Source organism: Podarcis cretensis (genome assembly GCF_951804945.1).
Source record: "Podarcis cretensis genome assembly, chromosome: 14".
In the NCBI taxonomy this organism is placed as follows: Eukaryota; Metazoa; Chordata; class Lepidosauria; order Squamata; family Lacertidae; genus Podarcis; species Podarcis cretensis.
The window spans coordinates 14709758-14728180 of NC_137183.1; the positions used below are offsets into that span (position 1 = coordinate 14709758).

General features: G+C 40.0%; 2 protein-coding genes across 5 annotated transcripts in view; one reads left to right on the forward strand and one right to left on the reverse strand.

Moving 5' to 3' along the window:
• FGF7 (fibroblast growth factor 7) overlaps positions 1–7280 on the forward strand; it is a 58883-nt gene extending 51603 nt beyond the window's left edge. For all 3 annotated transcript variants that reach the window (XM_079953522.1, XM_079953520.1, XM_079953521.1), the window contains exons 3-4: positions 4735–4838; positions 6164–7280. In XM_079953522.1, the coding sequence (XP_079809648.1) occupies positions 4735–4838; positions 6164–6358 (299 nt within the window). In that variant the 3' untranslated portion in view covers positions 6359–7280. The remainder of the gene's footprint in view (positions 1–4734; positions 4839–6163) is intronic.
• Positions 1–18423, reverse strand: part of FAM227B (family with sequence similarity 227 member B) — a 116385-nt gene that overhangs the window by 80471 nt on the left and 17491 nt on the right. For both annotated transcript variants that reach the window (XM_079953338.1, XM_079953339.1), the window contains exons 7-10: positions 16406–16504; positions 15679–15780; positions 14343–14469; positions 12503–12655 (exon numbers count right to left, since the gene is read on the reverse strand). In XM_079953338.1, the coding sequence (XP_079809464.1) occupies positions 12503–12655; positions 14343–14469; positions 15679–15780; positions 16406–16504 (481 nt within the window). The remainder of the gene's footprint in view (positions 1–12502; positions 12656–14342; positions 14470–15678; positions 15781–16405; positions 16505–18423) is intronic.

An 18423-nucleotide genomic window follows, 5' to 3' on the forward strand; every position in this document is an offset into this window, starting at 1 on the left:
GACGTGTCAGTAGTACATGTAAAAAGTGTTACCAAAAAAAAAAAATCAACAAAAAAATCCCAACACTCCCCCAGTCAAATAATAGTAAAAAAACCCAAACAAGTGAAATGACAATAAACATAATAAAATTAGCTCCAAACCTCACATTATTAGAAGCACAAATATGCCCACAGCAATAAATCATTAGCAGGAAAAATTTGCTCAGACTTTTAAAGGTGTCTTCTTTTTTTGGGGGGGGGGGGAGAGATAATGATTTACTTCTATAGAGAATGGATTCCAAAACCTTGGGCAACAGAAAATGAGTCTCTGCTCCTTCCTCAATGCGTTCTGATCTCTGTAACTGACGGAACTTTGACTAGGAAATCTTCTCACCTATAAGTGGAGGGCGGGGAAGGTTCATGCAAAGCTTTTAATAATTGTGTCATTGTTCAGCACCATGAGTGAAGCACCAATCCAGCAACACCTGCATTGGCTGCAAATATTCTTCCTAAATGCTTTTTGTAAACTGCTTTGAGGTTTGTTTCTACAAGCAAGTAGTCTTTCCTTTTTATGAAAGAAATAATAAATAAATAAATAAATAAATAAATAAGCATTGTTTCCTTCACTATCAACCTGCCTGTGTGTTAAGATTGCCAAGGAAGGCCCTTTGTGATGAGATCTGTAGTGTGGTGACATGGAAGAGAGCCTTCTCTGAATTGATGCTCTGTTTGTGGAATATGTCTGGTGATACACTTCTTGGCTTTCATTTCCAGCTGAATGGTTAAGATAAAGGCACTTCTATATTTGCTGGTATTAATTTCTTATCTGATCTTGTTTTACACAAGCACTGTCTGACCAATTTCATTGTTATGGGTTTAAAGCATTTTATTGTACAGCATTTTCAACGAAGGCTGTGCTATAGATATATACATGGGGTAGAAAATTAACAGGTTATTTTTGCTAATATAACACAGAAAGGGTGCTTACAGACGGTTGCTATTTTCAAGTGGAATTCAATCACATACCAGCAAATTCAGGTTATGCAATTACAGATGATTGGGGGGTACATTTCTAGATGATTTGGTGACATATATACAAACACACACACACACACACACACACTTTCAGCTGACAAATGATACTGCATTCTAGTAATTCTTCATATTCAATAAATCAATTAATCAGCACATTCAGCTCATCATTACAACATGCATCTGGTAATGTTAATAAAGCCCTTTGGAAATTATTCATATAGAAAACAACACTGATCTTCATAATGTGTACTTCCTCGATTGCCTATTATTGAATTTTAAAACATGAAAAGCAAACATAAAAAAATGTAGAGATTTGATTTGGCTTGTATCATCTTTAAAGGTCATCTGAACTCAAAAAACAAGCACTCCCAACCTTCATTAATTAGAAACACAAGTTAGCTGTAGCCCATCCAAGTCCTTTCTTTCCCAACTCTAAGATTCACATACTCAAATTCAGAGCAAGAGCCACTGCAATAGTCTGTTTTTTGAACTGTGTGTACATGGACTCCATGTTCCTCACACAACCCTTTATTTTGTCATTGGCAGTTTATAGACCCAGCAGCAAATCTTTTTGGCTCCCTTAAATATTTAATTTCAATAGTCAGATTAAATGCACCTTTGAAAGCACAAATGAATGGGTCTTCACCATATGGTGAAGGGTGTTTGGAGAGTGGTATCACTAGGGTGTCCTTTGTAGTGTTGTTGGCTAGAATATAATTGTCTGTTTATTACTGATTATTAAAAGACACATGAGACCAGTACCCTGCTGAAACTGTGGGTCTGCTCAGCGCCTGGGTGGGTGACTGATTGGGAACCACAATTATGTCACTTTGGGTTCCATGATGGAAAAAAGGTGTTACTGAGTCATTTGAAGTCCAAGAAAACAGTCATGAAGTTGTTATGTGGAGAAGGAACTCAAGTTTCCCTCTGAAAGTGTGAATGTTCTTGGGAACACTACTGTGAGAGATGATCTTGAGCTTGTTAAGAAACATGACAAACAGAGAGAGAACGCGGAGAAATAGCTATTGTATTGCAACAGCAATGCTGCTACCCTCATGTGTCAAGTCATGAGCTGGTCATCTTTTGTAAAGCTGATGCTTGCTAATGGTCAGGGATGTTTTACCAGTGGAAAAACCATGGCAAATATATACACATGCACATTAAAAGGGTCCTGGAAGAGGTAGAACTGTCTGGGTGCCCACTGGTAGGAACATCACACTTCACTCATGTCAAGGGGTGGCCTTCATGTCAGGGCCAACCCATTCTGGGTTCAACCAGCCGGTTGAAGACAGCTGTTTACCGAATGCCTTATGCCAAACCAGCTTACATCTGTAATCAATAAAGTTGTGGCCTAATTTAACCCATCCAATGGCCTCACGTGTCTTATTTTCACTGTCAAACCCCCACTGGCATGTAGCACATCTTATATACCTGGGCCATGCAAGTGATGTCTTTTTACATTTCCTAGCATGACCTAAGCTGTGGAATTCCTTCCACACATTTTCAACTGATAGTTGGCTATTTCCTGAAAATGTCAAGAACCAAAAAGAAATAATTGCTATTTGGATACTTATTTATATGTATTTTAAAACATAATTTAAAACCCTTCCCAATGTGTTTCTGTACTGCTATTTGCACACTGTCAGAACACTTCCACAGAAAACAACACAGGAATAACTAAAGAATAAATAAGATAATGAGGGACTTCTCAGGCTGGGATGCTGAACTAGCTACAAGATGTGGCTTTGGGAAGGTGCCAGCCTACTGCTTGAAACAGCATGCTTGGTCAACTTGGGGCCGGATTTATGAATGAAGAAGTGGCCTGGTCTATTGTTTCAATTGCTAGACCAACATACTTATTTACAAACACATCTACTCATAAGAACGTTCTCCAGCTTTCCTTGCCTCCTCTGACAGCTCTATCTCTGCGAAAGAACTTAAAGAAAATATTGCCAACCTCCCATATGAGCCCCTCACAAGCCTACGCTGGAAAACGTGGTGCAAAAGGAAGTCTACATGTGCCCTAAGTCATGCCATAGTATGATATTTACCATTCAAATGGTGGAAAGTCAATGGCAGTAGCACGTGGCTTCCAGCAGAACAGCAAAAATTGGATAGTGCCAGGAGCTCCCAGTCTTCAAAACCTGAGGTCCCAATCCAACAAGAGCCACTCTACATGTACCCCTGGAGCAGTGGCGTAGCGTGGGGGGTGCAGGGGGGGCCGGCTGCACCGGGCGCAACATATGGGTGTTAGGGTTAGGGATAGGGTTAGGGGGTGCGAATCCAGGGTTAGGGGGCGCAAATTACTTGCCTTGCCCCGGGTGCTGACAACCCACGCTACGCCACTGCCCTGGAGACGTGATACAAGTCCTCCATCCCATTCCTATGCAGCCTCCTTGTATGTACACAAGCCCAATTCAGAAGACGATCTGCACTGTATGTAGAAACCCATTTTTACATGTAGGCTTCCTTAACTAGATCAAGAAATATTTTGTAACCAATAAACCATTAATGCAGGAACAGCTTCCCAATTATACAAGTAAAATGCATCTGAATGAAAAAGCTCCAATAGTAAATTTTACTTGTTTCTTGTTATGTGACACAGATATATTTTCAGTGCCTGTCAGTTTTCAACAGCCACAAGGGTCAGACAGATACTTTATCTTCTGGTAGTTGCCAAGGTCTGTTTTCTATCATTTACAAGTTCTAAAGTTTGTGTGCTTGCACAGAGATGGCACTGGTAAATTTCTTACAAATTTTGTCAATGTAATCTTTGGGGGGGGGGGGAACAATTATCTGAATCCTGATTGAAACTGATCTAAAGCATTCACTTAGAATGAGAAATGCAAATGCTTCAAAGAGCACAAGAAAAAATATAACCAAAGTTCCAAATTTCTTTATAACATAAAAATATTGTGTCAAATGGATAATTTGTAAATACAGTGGTACCTTGGGTTACATACGCTTCAGGTTACAGATGCTTCAGGTTATAGACTCCGCTAACCCAGAAGTAGTACCTCGGGTTAAGAACTTTGCTTCAGGATGAGAACAGAAATCGTGCTCCGGCGGTGCAGCGGCAGCAGGAGGCCCCATTAGCTAAAGCGGTGCTTCAGGTTAAGAACAGTTTCAGTTTAAGAACGGACCTCCAGAACGAATTAAGTTCTTAACCCGAGGTACCACTGTACAGGACTAAGTGGTAGTGTGAAAAGTTTGCATGGTCATATATAATGGATATTAGTGTAATTCATATAAGCATGGGAGTTCTTATGTGAGAGCACACTTCAGTGGAGTTTGTAATGGGTTGTATGTACTCTTTGGGTGGAATCCAATGTTATGATGTGTTGAATTTTCCAACTGCAATGTTGTTCCCCTCACACACACACACACACACACACACCAATCAAATTTCAGGGGGTGCAAGAGCACACAGGAAGGGGGAGGGAAGCCCCATTACATAAGCAGAAGCCCTTATAGAGGGCTTACGCTGATTGGTTAATTAGGAGAAACCTGTCCTTTGTTTTTTAAATGAAGAAATTACTGTAGTTAAGAATACTGACTACATACATGGTTATGTTTAAAGGATTTGATTTTTTTTTCATCCCTGCTTTATCACTTGATCCTATATATTTTTAAAAATACTGTGAAATCAAGAGAAATTGTCTTGTTATGCCACTTCAAAAGCAGATAGCCAAATTACAGACTTCACTGTTATTCCTTGCAGGTATTCTCGAAATAAGAACAGTGGCAATTGGAATAGTGGCAATCAAAGGAGTGGCAAGTGAATACTTTCTAGCCATGAACAAGTCCGGAAAACTCTATGGAAAGGTACTGGCATAATTATTAGCAGCAGATTTTATTTAACAGGCAAATAACATATTTGCTTAGAAAAAAATGTATGTACCGGTTATATTTTACATAATGCCCCCAATATGTGGGAGCACATTAAAAATTGTGAAGCAGGGTTGCTTTCACAGAATGGTGGAAATTGTTTCCGGGTCCTGTTCTGCCTTGGAATGCAAGCTCACCTGAAGTCAGCTGAGCTTCCCTGCTTTGGCTCCAGTCTTCCAAATGACATATAAAAGAAAGCAAGAGGTAACAGGCTGGGCAACATCTCCTGCTTAGAGTGCCTTGCCTATGTCTAGATTCCTTTATCTTTCCCTGCTCTTGCCTGATCTGTTCGCCTATTCCTTGCATATACACTCTTGGCTTTCCCCAGGATAAGCTATGCCACCCACATCTTGACTTACTTCCTGATAATGATTAACAATGGACAAGCATGGAATGGTCGGGATGAAGAAGGCCTGGCTGGGATGGCGAAGTCCTGGCCTGGACGAAGAAGGCTTGGCCGGGACGCCAAAGACCTGGTTGGGAAGAAGCAGCCCTGGCCAGGACAAAGGAGGCCTGGCTGGGACGAAGAAGGACCAAATGCTGACTCCCAATTGGGAGCATTGTGTGCCGCACACCCCAGGCAGTGTGCCACACCCCTATGGGTGGCACGCCACACCCCTGGGACGAGCACCACGGCCCTGGGATGCACGTCACGCCCCTGCAGGATGCGCACCAGGCTCCCTGGGATGAGCGCCGCTCCGGGTACTGGAGCAGGTTGCTTTGCCTCTGCCCGCTGGGGAGCGGGCGGGCTGGTGGGGCCTCCTAGATTTAGAGGCCCTAGGATTCAGCCTACTTAGCCTATACATAAATCCGGCACTGAGGCTTGCATGTTGTGCTCTGCAGCCATCCTTACAACTGTGCAGATATGCAGAGTTATCAAAAGAAATCTGTTTCTAAGATGGGGCACATTTCAGCTTATAACAGATCATTATCTCATGACAGAGACTGGGTCCATGAAATTTTTTAGGGATGTACATAATGCAATGTTAAGACGAGAACTGAATTCCTGAATAGACTCAGTTACAGCTTTCTTTCTTTTTTTACAATGAATCAGGATTTCACCCAAACATGTCTGAGCATTTTTGCATTAATGAAAATCATTCCCCTTCACAACAATGCAAGAGATTTGCAAAAACGGATACATTTTAACAGACATAAATTGTTTAAACTGCACATTTAAAGTTCTGATGGTTTTTTTTACAATACAATGAACAATTTCAGCGTTCATGTGACCTATTGTCTTTTTTTTTTTTTTTTTACAGAAAGTATGCAATGAGGACTGCAACTTCATAGAATGGATTCAAGAAAACCATTATAATACATATGCTTCAGCAAACTGGACACACAAAGGGAAGGAGATGTATATTGCATTGAAACAGAATGGCGCCCCCAAGAGAGGTCAGAAAACAAGTAAAGAAGATATATCTTCCCAATTCCTTCCACGGCCAGCACCCTAATCACAAATCTATGGAGAACCAGTTCCAGCAAAATGTTTAATTTCACAAGGGAACTGTTTGAAAGTGCAAGGAAGAGAAGCTGGAATACTACTGAAAAACTGAACAAGCTGGACTTGCGCATTTATGTTTATTTTTAAGAGACTGCCTTTTAAAAAAAAATGAAGATACACTACATCTGATTTAGTAACTAAAAGTTGTAAAAAATTGTAAAGAGTTGTACAATCCTCATGTTAGTATAAGAGTAGCTTTGCAGATTGTTAAGTTAAATTTACCCTTATGCATTAAGTCATGACTTGATTATCTGATGATATTTTATTTAAAATAAACCTATCTGCTTAATTAAACATGGCTGCTATAATAATAATGATGATAATAAAGCAGATGAAAATGTTATGTAAAATATGTCGGACTTGATGGCTGCTGGAATGCGTCTTCAGATGATCAAGTCAGTACTAAGCATGGAGGTGGAGCAGTATGGAATACTTTCCAGGAAAAATGTGTAAGTTTTAAAGTAATTTGAAATTGGATTTCTGCGGTATTCAGACAATAAAGCTAGTATGGAAGATGAAGGTTGCACCACTGCAATGTATTCATATGTATTAGTAAGAATGCCTAACGCTGCTCTGAAAGATGTTAAAAAAATAGTGTATATGAAATAATATTAATAAGGGAAATGTATTTCATCTCACTTTCCTCAAAATATCCTTTTCTATAACGACGAAGTAAAAATTCAGATATCATATGGGTTTTTATGTAACATAACCTATCTTTTTATATAATTTCTGTTAGGGTATATGGCTTGATATTTTTTTCCACCTATTCATGCTTCTTCTGTTAAAGCATTAAACTTTATTTTAAGTTATAATTGAACTTTATTAAGTTATTTAAGTTGATGTTATTTATAAAAAAACTTATTAAGCTGCGTCTGTTTCATATGCTTTTAATTCTAAAGAAGTAACAAAACAGTCTGTCTGAGCCACCTCCCCGCCCCCCCCCCCACCTTCTATGACCAGACACAATGTCTAGTACATAATACTCTTGCCAATGTGCACTGGATGGCAGACAAAAATGACAGCCTGCAGCCCTTCTTACAATGGAAGTCTCAAATAGAACAGCACCCAAATCCCAAAAAATCTAAAGCCATAGGGCTATGTACACAGGGCTCTATTAAAAGATTGGACAAGGAACTTTTTGGAAAATGCTCTGCTTGCTGACTGACTCCGCCTCAGGCTAAATTAACTAAGTGATATGATTGTTGTTTTACAACTGAGCTTTGGGAGCATAGCTCGGCAGTTGTGCAAAGATGTAATCGAAATAGGGCATAGGGTTGTATCTACAGAGGGAGAAAACGACAACAGTTCCCGTTTTTTGCTACGCTATGATCCAGCTGTTCTTTGAATCCATTTAAATTGCCTCTGTTACAATATGGATATATAATATAATATAATATAATATAATATAATATAATATAATATAATATAATATAATATAATACAATAATTTACCATACTCTTTTCAGGAGAGGACCCCCAAAAACTGACTGAAAAGCACTTCAAATCTAGATCTGAAATAATCTGCAAAAGACCAAATTCTGTTGCATGATATTCTGTTGCAAAATTCCTTTGCTATTCAGCACCACATGAATCACCAACCCCTTTGCTACCAGAGAAGCTGAATTGGCCAAAAGTAGGGGGAGTCAAGAGTTGGGCTTGTGGAAAGGCCTTTCACCTTTCCCTACACTGTTATTCATTGCGTTAAATGAGGGCATTTCGATTTGTAAGTATATGCACACAATAATATTCCCCTTTACACATTTAAATACACACACGTGGATGGGAAAGAACTGAACACTGCATTTGTCAAGACAACATTCATTAGAAAGAAAGGAAAATGTTTCAGCCACTGTGGGTTTCATTAGCTGATCAACTGAAGCTAGCCTTAAAATGCATACCAGAACACTTAAAATTAAACCCACAAGCATAACTAGGTTTTTTAAAACAAAATCCTTATTAAACAATTACATCTAAAAGCTATACAATCCAAAGCCTCTTAAGTCCCGCTGACAGTTCTTTTTGTATTTTTAAATATTTCTTCTACATTTGGTTTGGCAGGCGTAACACTAGGCTCTGTCTATCATCATAAATCAAGGAGAAGAAGAGTTTGTCTCGCTTATGATCCAAAATAAATACCAGGAGAACAGCATTCAATAGAATTCGCTGCAGCAATAGGTAGTGATGGCCACCATTTCAGAGTGATTTAAAGAGACAAATTCATGGGAGAGAAAGTAGTCACAATGTCTAAATACCATATTCAGAATCAGGGTCAGTATGCCTCTAAATACCAGCTGCTGGAGAATAATAGTGGGAACCATACGTTTCTCAGCTCAACGGGACAAATATGTTTTCTCTACAATTTAATAACTATTCTGTTTCACACTATTATTTTTATAGTGGATATCAATATTCTAGTGCATGTTTCATAGCCTTGGGGGATAGCTCAGTTGGTAGAGCATGAGACTCTTAATCTCAGGCTCGTGGGTTGAAGCCCCACGTTGGGCAAAATATCCCTGCAGTGCAGGGAGCTGAACTAGATTATCTCTGTAGTTTCTTCCAATTCTATGATTCTATGATAGTTACTTGACTATTAGAGTGACCATATTTCCCTCCAACATTTCTCTGATGAAAATAGGGACCTAAGGAAAAGTTTGAAGTTTCAGGATCCAATCAGAAACCGGGACAGCTTCTCTAAATCAAGGACGTTCCTGGAAAATTGGGACACTAGGAGGGTCTGGAGTGATATTATACAGAATAAATTTAACAGTACTGGTGTTGCTTAGTAGGATCATATCAAAGCAAGCCCATATGAAAAATCGCTTAATCATACATTTTGAAGGCGTTACATAAAATCTTGGGCATGAGACATCCAGTCATGAAGGCATACACACCGCTTAAGTATTTCTAATGCTTTAAAACATATAAGTCTTAAGCCCCCCCCCCAAATAAAGTCTTAAGCATGCAACAAAATTACCTACATATTAAGAAAGTCAAACATTAAAGCCCTTGGCCCTGTAGTTAATCTAATAATACGCTGGCTAAGGGTTGTTAACTTGCAAATCATAAGGCATTCCAAGTACTGAAATTTTATAACCACTTACATTCCTGTTCTAGAATAGGAGATTCTCTCCAATTTTATTTGGAACGTCAGTATTAACTCCCCACGGTCAGTCTACCCTGATTCACAAACATTCTGCTCAAAATGTTAGAAATGGAAGCGTTGTTTCAATACTCTTGAAAACAAAGAGCTGAGATAACAATGAGAAGAAATTGCTTAGTATTGCAGACCCAATCGAAGTGATTCCCTCCCCCAGGGAACAAAGGCCTAGCCTACGATAACGGTAACAATCTGCACAAGACAACATTCTGGGGTTTAAAATTAGCCACATCTTTTATGAATATACATTGTGTGTATATCAATTCTCAGTCCCGAGCTGATGCTAGAGCAGGGTTGAGCCTGGGATTGAAGAACATCAAAGATGTGGGTCTACATAGGTGGGCTTCTGAGGCTGCTGTCTAAAGCTCTATGGCCCTGTCTGTCCCACACTTGGTTTCTGAACAAAGTCTTGCCACTAGATCCCTCTAATGGGCTACCCTGCAATTGCACCTGTTTTAGGATAGGGGTGCTGCACCACTTTAAGGTAAAGGTAAAGGGACCCCTGGCCATTAGGTCCAGTCGTGACCGACTCTGGGGTTGCGGCGCTCATCTCGCTTTATTAGCCAAGGGAGCCGGTGTACAGCTTCCGGGTCATGTGGCCAGCATGACTAAGCCGCTTCTGGTGAACCAGAGCAGCACACGGAAACACTGTTTACCTTCCCGCCGGAGTGGTACCTATTTTTATACTTGCACTTTGACGTGCTTTTGAACTGCTAGGTTGGCAGGAGCAGGGACCGAGCAACGGGAGCTCACCCCGTTGTGGGGATTCGAACTGCCGACCTTCTGATCGGCAAGTCCTAGGCTCTGAGGTTTAACCCACAGCGCCACCCGCGTCCCCACTTTACCCTGCTGCACCACTTTACCCCGCCCCAATATGTGACTAAGGATTCCATCCAATGCCTTATCCAGAAAAGTTGTGACTATTTGCTATTTGCAAAACCTCCAGACAGGGCCAATCTGTTAGCAGGCAAATTCATTTCCGGCTCGAAATACAGCAACCATTAATGAACCACAGCAAGGTCAATAAGTGGTGCAAGGAAGAAAAGGCCAGCATACAAGATAAATATGGCAGACATTAAAGTACCAAAGTAAGGTCTACTGATTGACCTAACAGCAGGGCCCAGCAGCCACCTGACCTCAACCAGTGGCAGGCTATCCCGGCCCTCGTTGTGGTTGGCTGAGGAATTCCCCCAGTCGCCGGCCTCACAATGGAGAGGCCTTTGTTCTGTGAGGCCAGGGGTCTGGTGTGACAGGCCACAACTACTGCCCACCCAGTGGCCATTTCATAACAGAAAGAGAGAAACAAGCTTTTTATTTTGTGAAGAACATTCAAACTGGGATGCATTTCCTCCATCCAAACTTGAGACAGAAACAATTTATAATTTTTGCCTGGGGCAGAATATTTTGATCCCTGACCTACAGCGTTTGGCATATTACTGTACTCCTACTAAAGTTTTTTCTAGGAATTACCACCCGAGCAACAACATTATCAAGTCTTTTGGAAACAGACAGCTATGGGAGGCACTCTTTATATATCCTTTTTTTTGCACCTTGCAAGATTTGTATTGGCCATGTACATTCTGCTCCAAATTAAGGCGAATATTGCATGCTTTCACTAAGCTACAGCGATTCCTCCTTGTATATAAAGCAAATCTTACATGTGTAGAATACATTATAGCTCCCAACAAATTCTTAAACATGGTATTTCCAGACTCTATGCAAATGTTTGTTGCTTGTCATTATAAAATATCAGACTGAAAAGATTTATTTTAAAAAACCTTCGAAAAAGGGCCAGAAAAGTTGTTGGGAGAAGGGTCTTGTAATTTTTGCGGTGCTTTTTCTTACTATACTTAGAACATGGATAGGATAATTAAGAAAGTGTTCTCAGTACATCTAAAAGATTATGATGTGGCACAGGACAACAATGTCTCCATGGTACAGGGATTGGATTTAGAAATGTCAAAGATGTGTTTCAGTTAAACACGTTGTAAATTTAAACAAGGGAAAACAGGCAGAGGAAAAATGGGACTCCACTGTGCCATCTGGTGGCAAAATGCTATATTGCATGTAAAGGTAAAGGTAAAGGTACCCCTGCCCATACGGGCCAGTCTTGACAGACTCTGGGGTTGTGCGCCCATCTAACTCAAGAGGCCAGGGGCCAGCGCTGTCCGGAGACACTTCCGGGTCACGTGGCCAGCGTGGCATCGCTGCTCTGGCGAGCCAGAGCCGCACACGGAAACGCCGTTTACCTTCCCGCTGGTAAGCGGTCCCTATTTATCTACTTGCACCCGGAGGTGCTTTCGAACTGCTAGGTTGGCAGGCGCTGGGACCGAGCAGCGGGAGCGCACCCCGCCGCAGGGATTCGAACCGCCGACCTTTCGATCGGCAAGTCCTAGGCGCTGAGGCTTTAACCCACAGCGCCACCTGCGTCCCTATATATATATTGCATGTACAACGCATATAAATCACTTTTTCTTTACCAGTCTAGCTGAGTCCAGGGTTTACGTTGTTCATGTTTTTAAAGGTTAAAACCACACTTCGATTTATGTAAAAAAAAAAAAAATGTAATAGGGAATCAGTACAAACACTCATCTATTCACTGTCCCATCTTCTTAAGAAGTGGGGTAACTTGTACCAGGCACCACAAAGTTCCCAGATGTCTTCAACACCAGTCCTAAGCTGAACCCATCACAACAGCCTTGTCTCAACATAAATGATACTCAAAATCATTCCTTGCTGATATTGCATCCTGAACCTCATGGCTGGGGAGTAAGCATTTGACATTTTGTTCTGATTCCAATAAATTACAGGGTTCATATTTATCCTTAAGATTTATAATATTGATCTCTATTTCACTAATACAGTGGCCAATATTATGCCTGTATTCTGAAACAAACATTCAATAACTTTTTAAGTTCTTCGCCTGGTACTTACAAGACTTTCCGATTGACCTTGTCTTAATCACAGAATTTTGGAGTTTCAAACTAGAGAACTTATGTAAGGAATCTGTTTTCTGCATTTGTGTCAGGGGCGCTTCCAACCAGAATAAATTCCATTTCTTCCAAGCAGATTTTTGTGGTTTGAAACCTGCAAAGCATAAATTAATGTGTGTGTGTTTTAAAAAAAGAACCGACAAGAGCTTTTCGGTTCTTTTGTTACCAAAGACAGAAAGAAAGAAAGGCACATGTTTACTTCTTGGTATACACTGTATCTTCAACAGCCTGATGCTTTGTTAGCAAACTGGGGTTTATTCTTCATTCATTTTCTTTCTAACATTCTTCATTCTCTTACTGGAAACTGAGAACTAACATTCGATGGATATTTCTAAAGAAGAGGCATAATGCTTTATGTTGTCCTAGTTTTGTTAATTTTATCACTTTTCGCTGTAGATTATTCAGACATGAAATTAGTTGTCTTTGGTGGTGGATTATTTGAGTTCACAATAGGAACTAGACTGGCTGTCTTGCAAGTGTTATAACCACATAAGAATACATTTGATCACCATGGTTGTATTTGAGGGGGGAATACACACTGAAATGTGGCTGGAGCAGCTCTCTAAAGCCTGCCCACTCTGAGAACTATAAAGCACATTTAGTAGTTCCTATCTGAGGAGTTCTACTTCATTCCATACTTGCAATTATTTTGAATGACAAGCATTATTTCAATGAGGATGTCATCATATCAGTCACTGGGGCGTAAGTTTTAGTTATTCAGTAACACTTGTACCATAAAATTATAAGCACAGCTGAAATTACATTTGGTACTTCCTAAGACAAACCCTTGATACATGTTATACTCATGAAGCGAGAGTTTTAGCTGTGTCACTTTAACAGCATAATTCTAAGCATGTAAATTCCATTGAGCACAGAAGGTTGGTACTCCCCAAGAGGACTGCATTGTGACAAATTCTAAAGAGACAGTTGTGTTAATACAATAATAGCGCCACCACCCCACCATTTACTGCTTTGCCTATTCTTGTGAATGTAATATGTTTCTATTGTATTTAATTCTGATTTCTAAATTGCAATTCGCCCCAAAACCTGCCAGTGAAGGGCAGGTAATAAATTTAGCGATAATGATAATGACAGTGAGAATAGTAATAAATAGTAGTAGTTGCTTGCAACAAAGAGCCCATAAAGCATTGGGACAAAACTACATATATAGCCCTGAAGCTCATCACTTCAAATGTCACCAGAGCATCATAAGTTTCTAGCAAGTAGGAGAGTCCACTTCTCATGAGGATCACAGTATTGGAGAAGGAAGGTTTAAGCATTCCTTCCTCAGCTGTAATCCCACTGAAAATCCTCCCTGCATTAGTGTGTGTGTGTGTGTGTGCGCACGCATGTTGTTTCTCCAGATTTTATTGGAATTGGGGCAGAGGAAGGAACAGTTAACCCCCCCCCCCACACACACATACTTTGTGCTGCTGTTCCAATGAAAATTGGGTAACTCACCCCACTATTATATTTTCTTAAACCTTGATTAAGAGTGATGCATTTAGCATGCTATCTACTTTAGTCCTTAAAGACTGAATTGTTGTGGCATAAGCTCTCGTCGACTTGAAAGTTTTCATTCGCAAAAACATGTATTGCAATAAATTTGAAAGGTGCCACAGGACTCATTGTTTTCATTATTAGAGTGTTAGTGTTATTATTCTTTACTATTCTGCAGTACTGATGTTGACTGGAATAAAATGCTGAATATATAAAGTTATGTAGAAAAGATATTTTTGAAAAGTCCTAATACCATAAATTTCAAAGACAAATTGTGGTACCTCTTATCCACTGAAAAACTAAATCCATTAGTTCCTCTTTAAATTTGTCAGTGAAACGAAGACGGGATTCAGGAAAAGCTTCACAAAAAGTAACATAGATGGCTTGTGACAAGCAGTCAGGGTACATCTGCCAAAATACAAACAAAGCTAAATTTAAAACATTTAAAGTTGGCAGTGAGTAATATAAAGAATAAGCAAAGTATAGTTAATAACAAACCCAGACATTTAAACATAGCTGAATCATTATTTGTGGCGAAATGAATAGTTCTGCCAATGTGCGAAGTAAGTAAGCATGGCAGCTAGCTTAACATCTTGTGAAGCAATGTACAAAGAATACTTTTTAGGTAAAGTAACAAATTGGGGGGTTACTATTGTACTATTTATCATCAAAAACTACGGAGAGCAAAAAAGCTTTATTATGGATATTATGTGATGTTTCCTTGTCTCCACAAGCAGCAGCCAAGGAGACGAAACCTGTGATACATGGTTTGGAAAACAATTCATTTTATTTTATTTTTGTTACAGTATTGTTGCACCATGTCAGAAGTGACACCAATTACCTTAAACATTATTGTAACAAAGAACCAAAAACTTAAAACTGAAATACAAATGGGACAAAATCACATACATCACAATGAAGTACAGAGAAAAGAAACAGAAGTAATGAAAATGCAATAAAGTACATGTAGCCCGAGTACAATACTTCAGGCCCATGCAGAGCAGGGGTGGGCAGCCAGGTATACTTGCCCTTGACCTCAGAGGACTAAACTGGCTGGGGCCCCAAAACCAGGGACCAGTTGCTTCTGTTTGAGTTTATAACTTTATTCTAACAAGACATCCAGCCCAGACCTCAAGACAAGCTCTACAAGAACCTGTGATAATTACACATTATCATGTACGTGCCGTATTTCCCAAGCCTGTATATACTACATTATTTTTCCAGCAACATTACCTGGGGGTAGTGAGGTGACAGTACCCATACATCCCATAAAGTGTAGGTTGGACCTTCGACAATGGCTGAGGATGCACTCACTGGCACCAGTATAGAGAGTGACCATAAAAGGGCTTGAAGGCAAAACATAGGAGCAGCTAAAGGATCTGGGTATCTTCATCTCCGAAAAGAGTTTAAGAGGCAGCATGATAGTGTACAGAATAAGGATATACAGGGCGAGTCCTTTAAAAGAGGCCCTGTGGATACAGAGTACACATGTTCTACGGGGCCTCTTTTAAAAGTATAAGTATATACTTATGCTTTTAAGTATACAGTATAAGGATGCCAAAGGGATGCATTCTGGGGCAACACTCACGATTGAAAAATACCTATTAGTGTCTTTACCTGAAAGAAAGGATCTTTTATGAAACTGGGAGTACTCAAGAGAAGCGCCACAAAGCTGTCTGATATTCTATCAAAAAGGTGGTCCTGTTCAGCTTGATCAGGCTTGAAATAAATCAGGAAAAGGTATTATTAGCATTGATATTTCATTGTTTCACTTAGCACTGATTTTAAGCACAGGTGGTAGAAATAATGTATGAATTAACAGGAACTTCAGAGTGATCATGATTGTGATTTTGGAGCTAAAAAGGTTACATGACATAGGAAACACTCTCTCTCTCTCTCTCTGTGTGTGTGTGTGTGTGTGTGGTGTGTGTGAGAGAGTGAAAGATGAGTGGAATTTTTGTAGTTAATGTTGTATCTACCCCAAGTTGCTTGCTTTCACTCTTTGTTGCACTGATAATCCAAACAATGGCTTACATCTCATATATGAAAAGCCCAGGCATGACATAAGGGTTATAGCATTTGCACACACCTTGGATGTCAGATTTAAGCTCTCTAGTATGGGTTATTTACCCCACAAATGCAACACTCTTTCAGGGTTATTATCACTCTCTGTGGGACTTATTCAGTTTGTCTTTCAATACAAATCAGTCAAAGGGCAGCAGTTATTTAACACAGAAGTCCATGTCTGTGAGCACAGATTCATTCATGATCAAGAAATTTTATATATTCGAATTACGTTTTTTAATTTGGATAAGAATGAAAATAAAGCTCTGTGTCTTCATACCTTGAACTTGTGAAGAAACCACCACCAAAAGCAATCCTGTAAAATTGCAAGGGATGCTTCAGAGATAAACAATTTCTTCAGAATTTTTGTATCCACTCCCTGTTAAAAAAAATGAAAAAACATAATTACAACAAAGTGATGAACAATACCTTTTTTTATGCAGTCCCAAACATATATACTTCAAAGGGATTAAAACATGTTTTTCCAATATGGTGTTGTTGAGCATCAGAGACTTGACTGATAATCAATTTGATATTGTTGTAAGTGTGGGGAGAGGGACAGGGAGAGAGAGAGACCCCTCTAATCCCTGCCCCACTCCCTCAGCAGAAAAAAACAGTGTTGAGAGTAGAGTTTAGAAGTGATGAGAGCCAGAGGAAAAATCAGCAAACTGGAAAGAGTAAGAGTCATGTTTGATTTCTGTCATGTTTGAAGGCTGTGGCTATGGGAGAAACAAGACTCTTTGGTGGTGTTAATGCTGTGAACCCCTCCATTGCAGGCTCAGGTTTTATATATGTGTAAATAAACCATGTATCATAGACACCATAGTCTCTGCTGTACCTCATTCCAAAGGAAACACGAACTCTGGGTAAGTGCCTGGAGCTGACCATAAGCTGAGCATTTCCATTCTACAGATCCTTATTTGTTATCTTGCACCACCTGGAGATTGGGGTGGTGTGCAACAATATATTAAAGATATGAAGTTCAAACTCCTTTTTAAAATGGAAAATGCAACCCCAGGAGGCTACAACTGTGAGAACAGAAGCAAGATCCTTTTGTTATGTACTGCTTTAATCCTTTTGTTATGTACTGAGTTGAATAGGATCCAAAAGGCAGCAGTCTGATTGGTCCTAGAACAATAGGATTCAGAATGCAGCAGTCTGATTGGTCCTAGAACAATAGGGTCCAGAATGCAGCAGTCTGATTGGTCCACAGGAGCCACCCAATCCAGCTCCAGGTGGAAGTGAATCCACAACCAGATTGGCCTACAGGTGAATCCCAGAATTAGCCAATCATGTGGGGCCCATTGTGTAAATAATGTATATAAAGCAGACATTCTGGGGGAACATTCCATTCCTCCTCACCACTATGACCTGAATAAAGAGCATGAAATCCACTCTCGACTCCGAGTATATTTCACCTTTCAACACCAGCCACTTCTCACCCAAACTGAACCCTGAGTTGCTCTTCATAAACATGCATCAGGAACCACGCATGGGGTGGGGTGGTGGTGAACACACTGTGGGGGGGGGGGAAGGACTTTGACAAGAAAAACAGCTGGCAAGAAAGTTGTTAAGAAGCTTCTTCTGCTCCACTCCAAATTGCTGCTCCCTAAAGCTGCTTTTCATTTTGAAAAAGTAGGGGATTTGTAAAATACATCTATATGCTTGCCCAATGCAACTACTGTTATAAACAATTAAGCATACAATCCTATGCATGTCTACCTACGGGACCACCTCTCCCGGTATGCTCCACGGAGGACCTTAAGGTCCATAAATAGCAACACCCCATAGGTCCTGGGCCCTAACGAAGTTAGATTAGCCTCAACCAGAGCCAGGGCTTTTTCAACCCTGGCTCCGGCCTGGTGGAACGCTCTGTCTCATGAGACCAGGGCCCTGCAGGATCTGATTTCTTTCCGCAGGGCCTGAAAGACAGAGCTGTTCCGCCTGGCCTTTGGCTTGGAGTCAATTTGTGGTTTTTTTTTGTTTGGTTTTTTTACATCCCACCAGTTTTTTTTTAAAAATAATATTTTATTGAGATTTTTAAATACCAATGCAAAATTAGTAATCAATGTAACATATTTCATAACAGTTTCATAACTTCTTTGGACTCCCTCACGTCTCCCACTCCCACTTGCATCATTATAAATTTTTGCCAGCAATTTATCAACTTGTTTGCATTCTTATGTCCCGCTCGTTTAAATATAATTAATAATTCTCCAAAAAAATTTATATTTTCCTCAATCTCACTTATCATCCTAATTCCAACTATTTTAGTGGTGCTCAATTGTTTGCAATCTA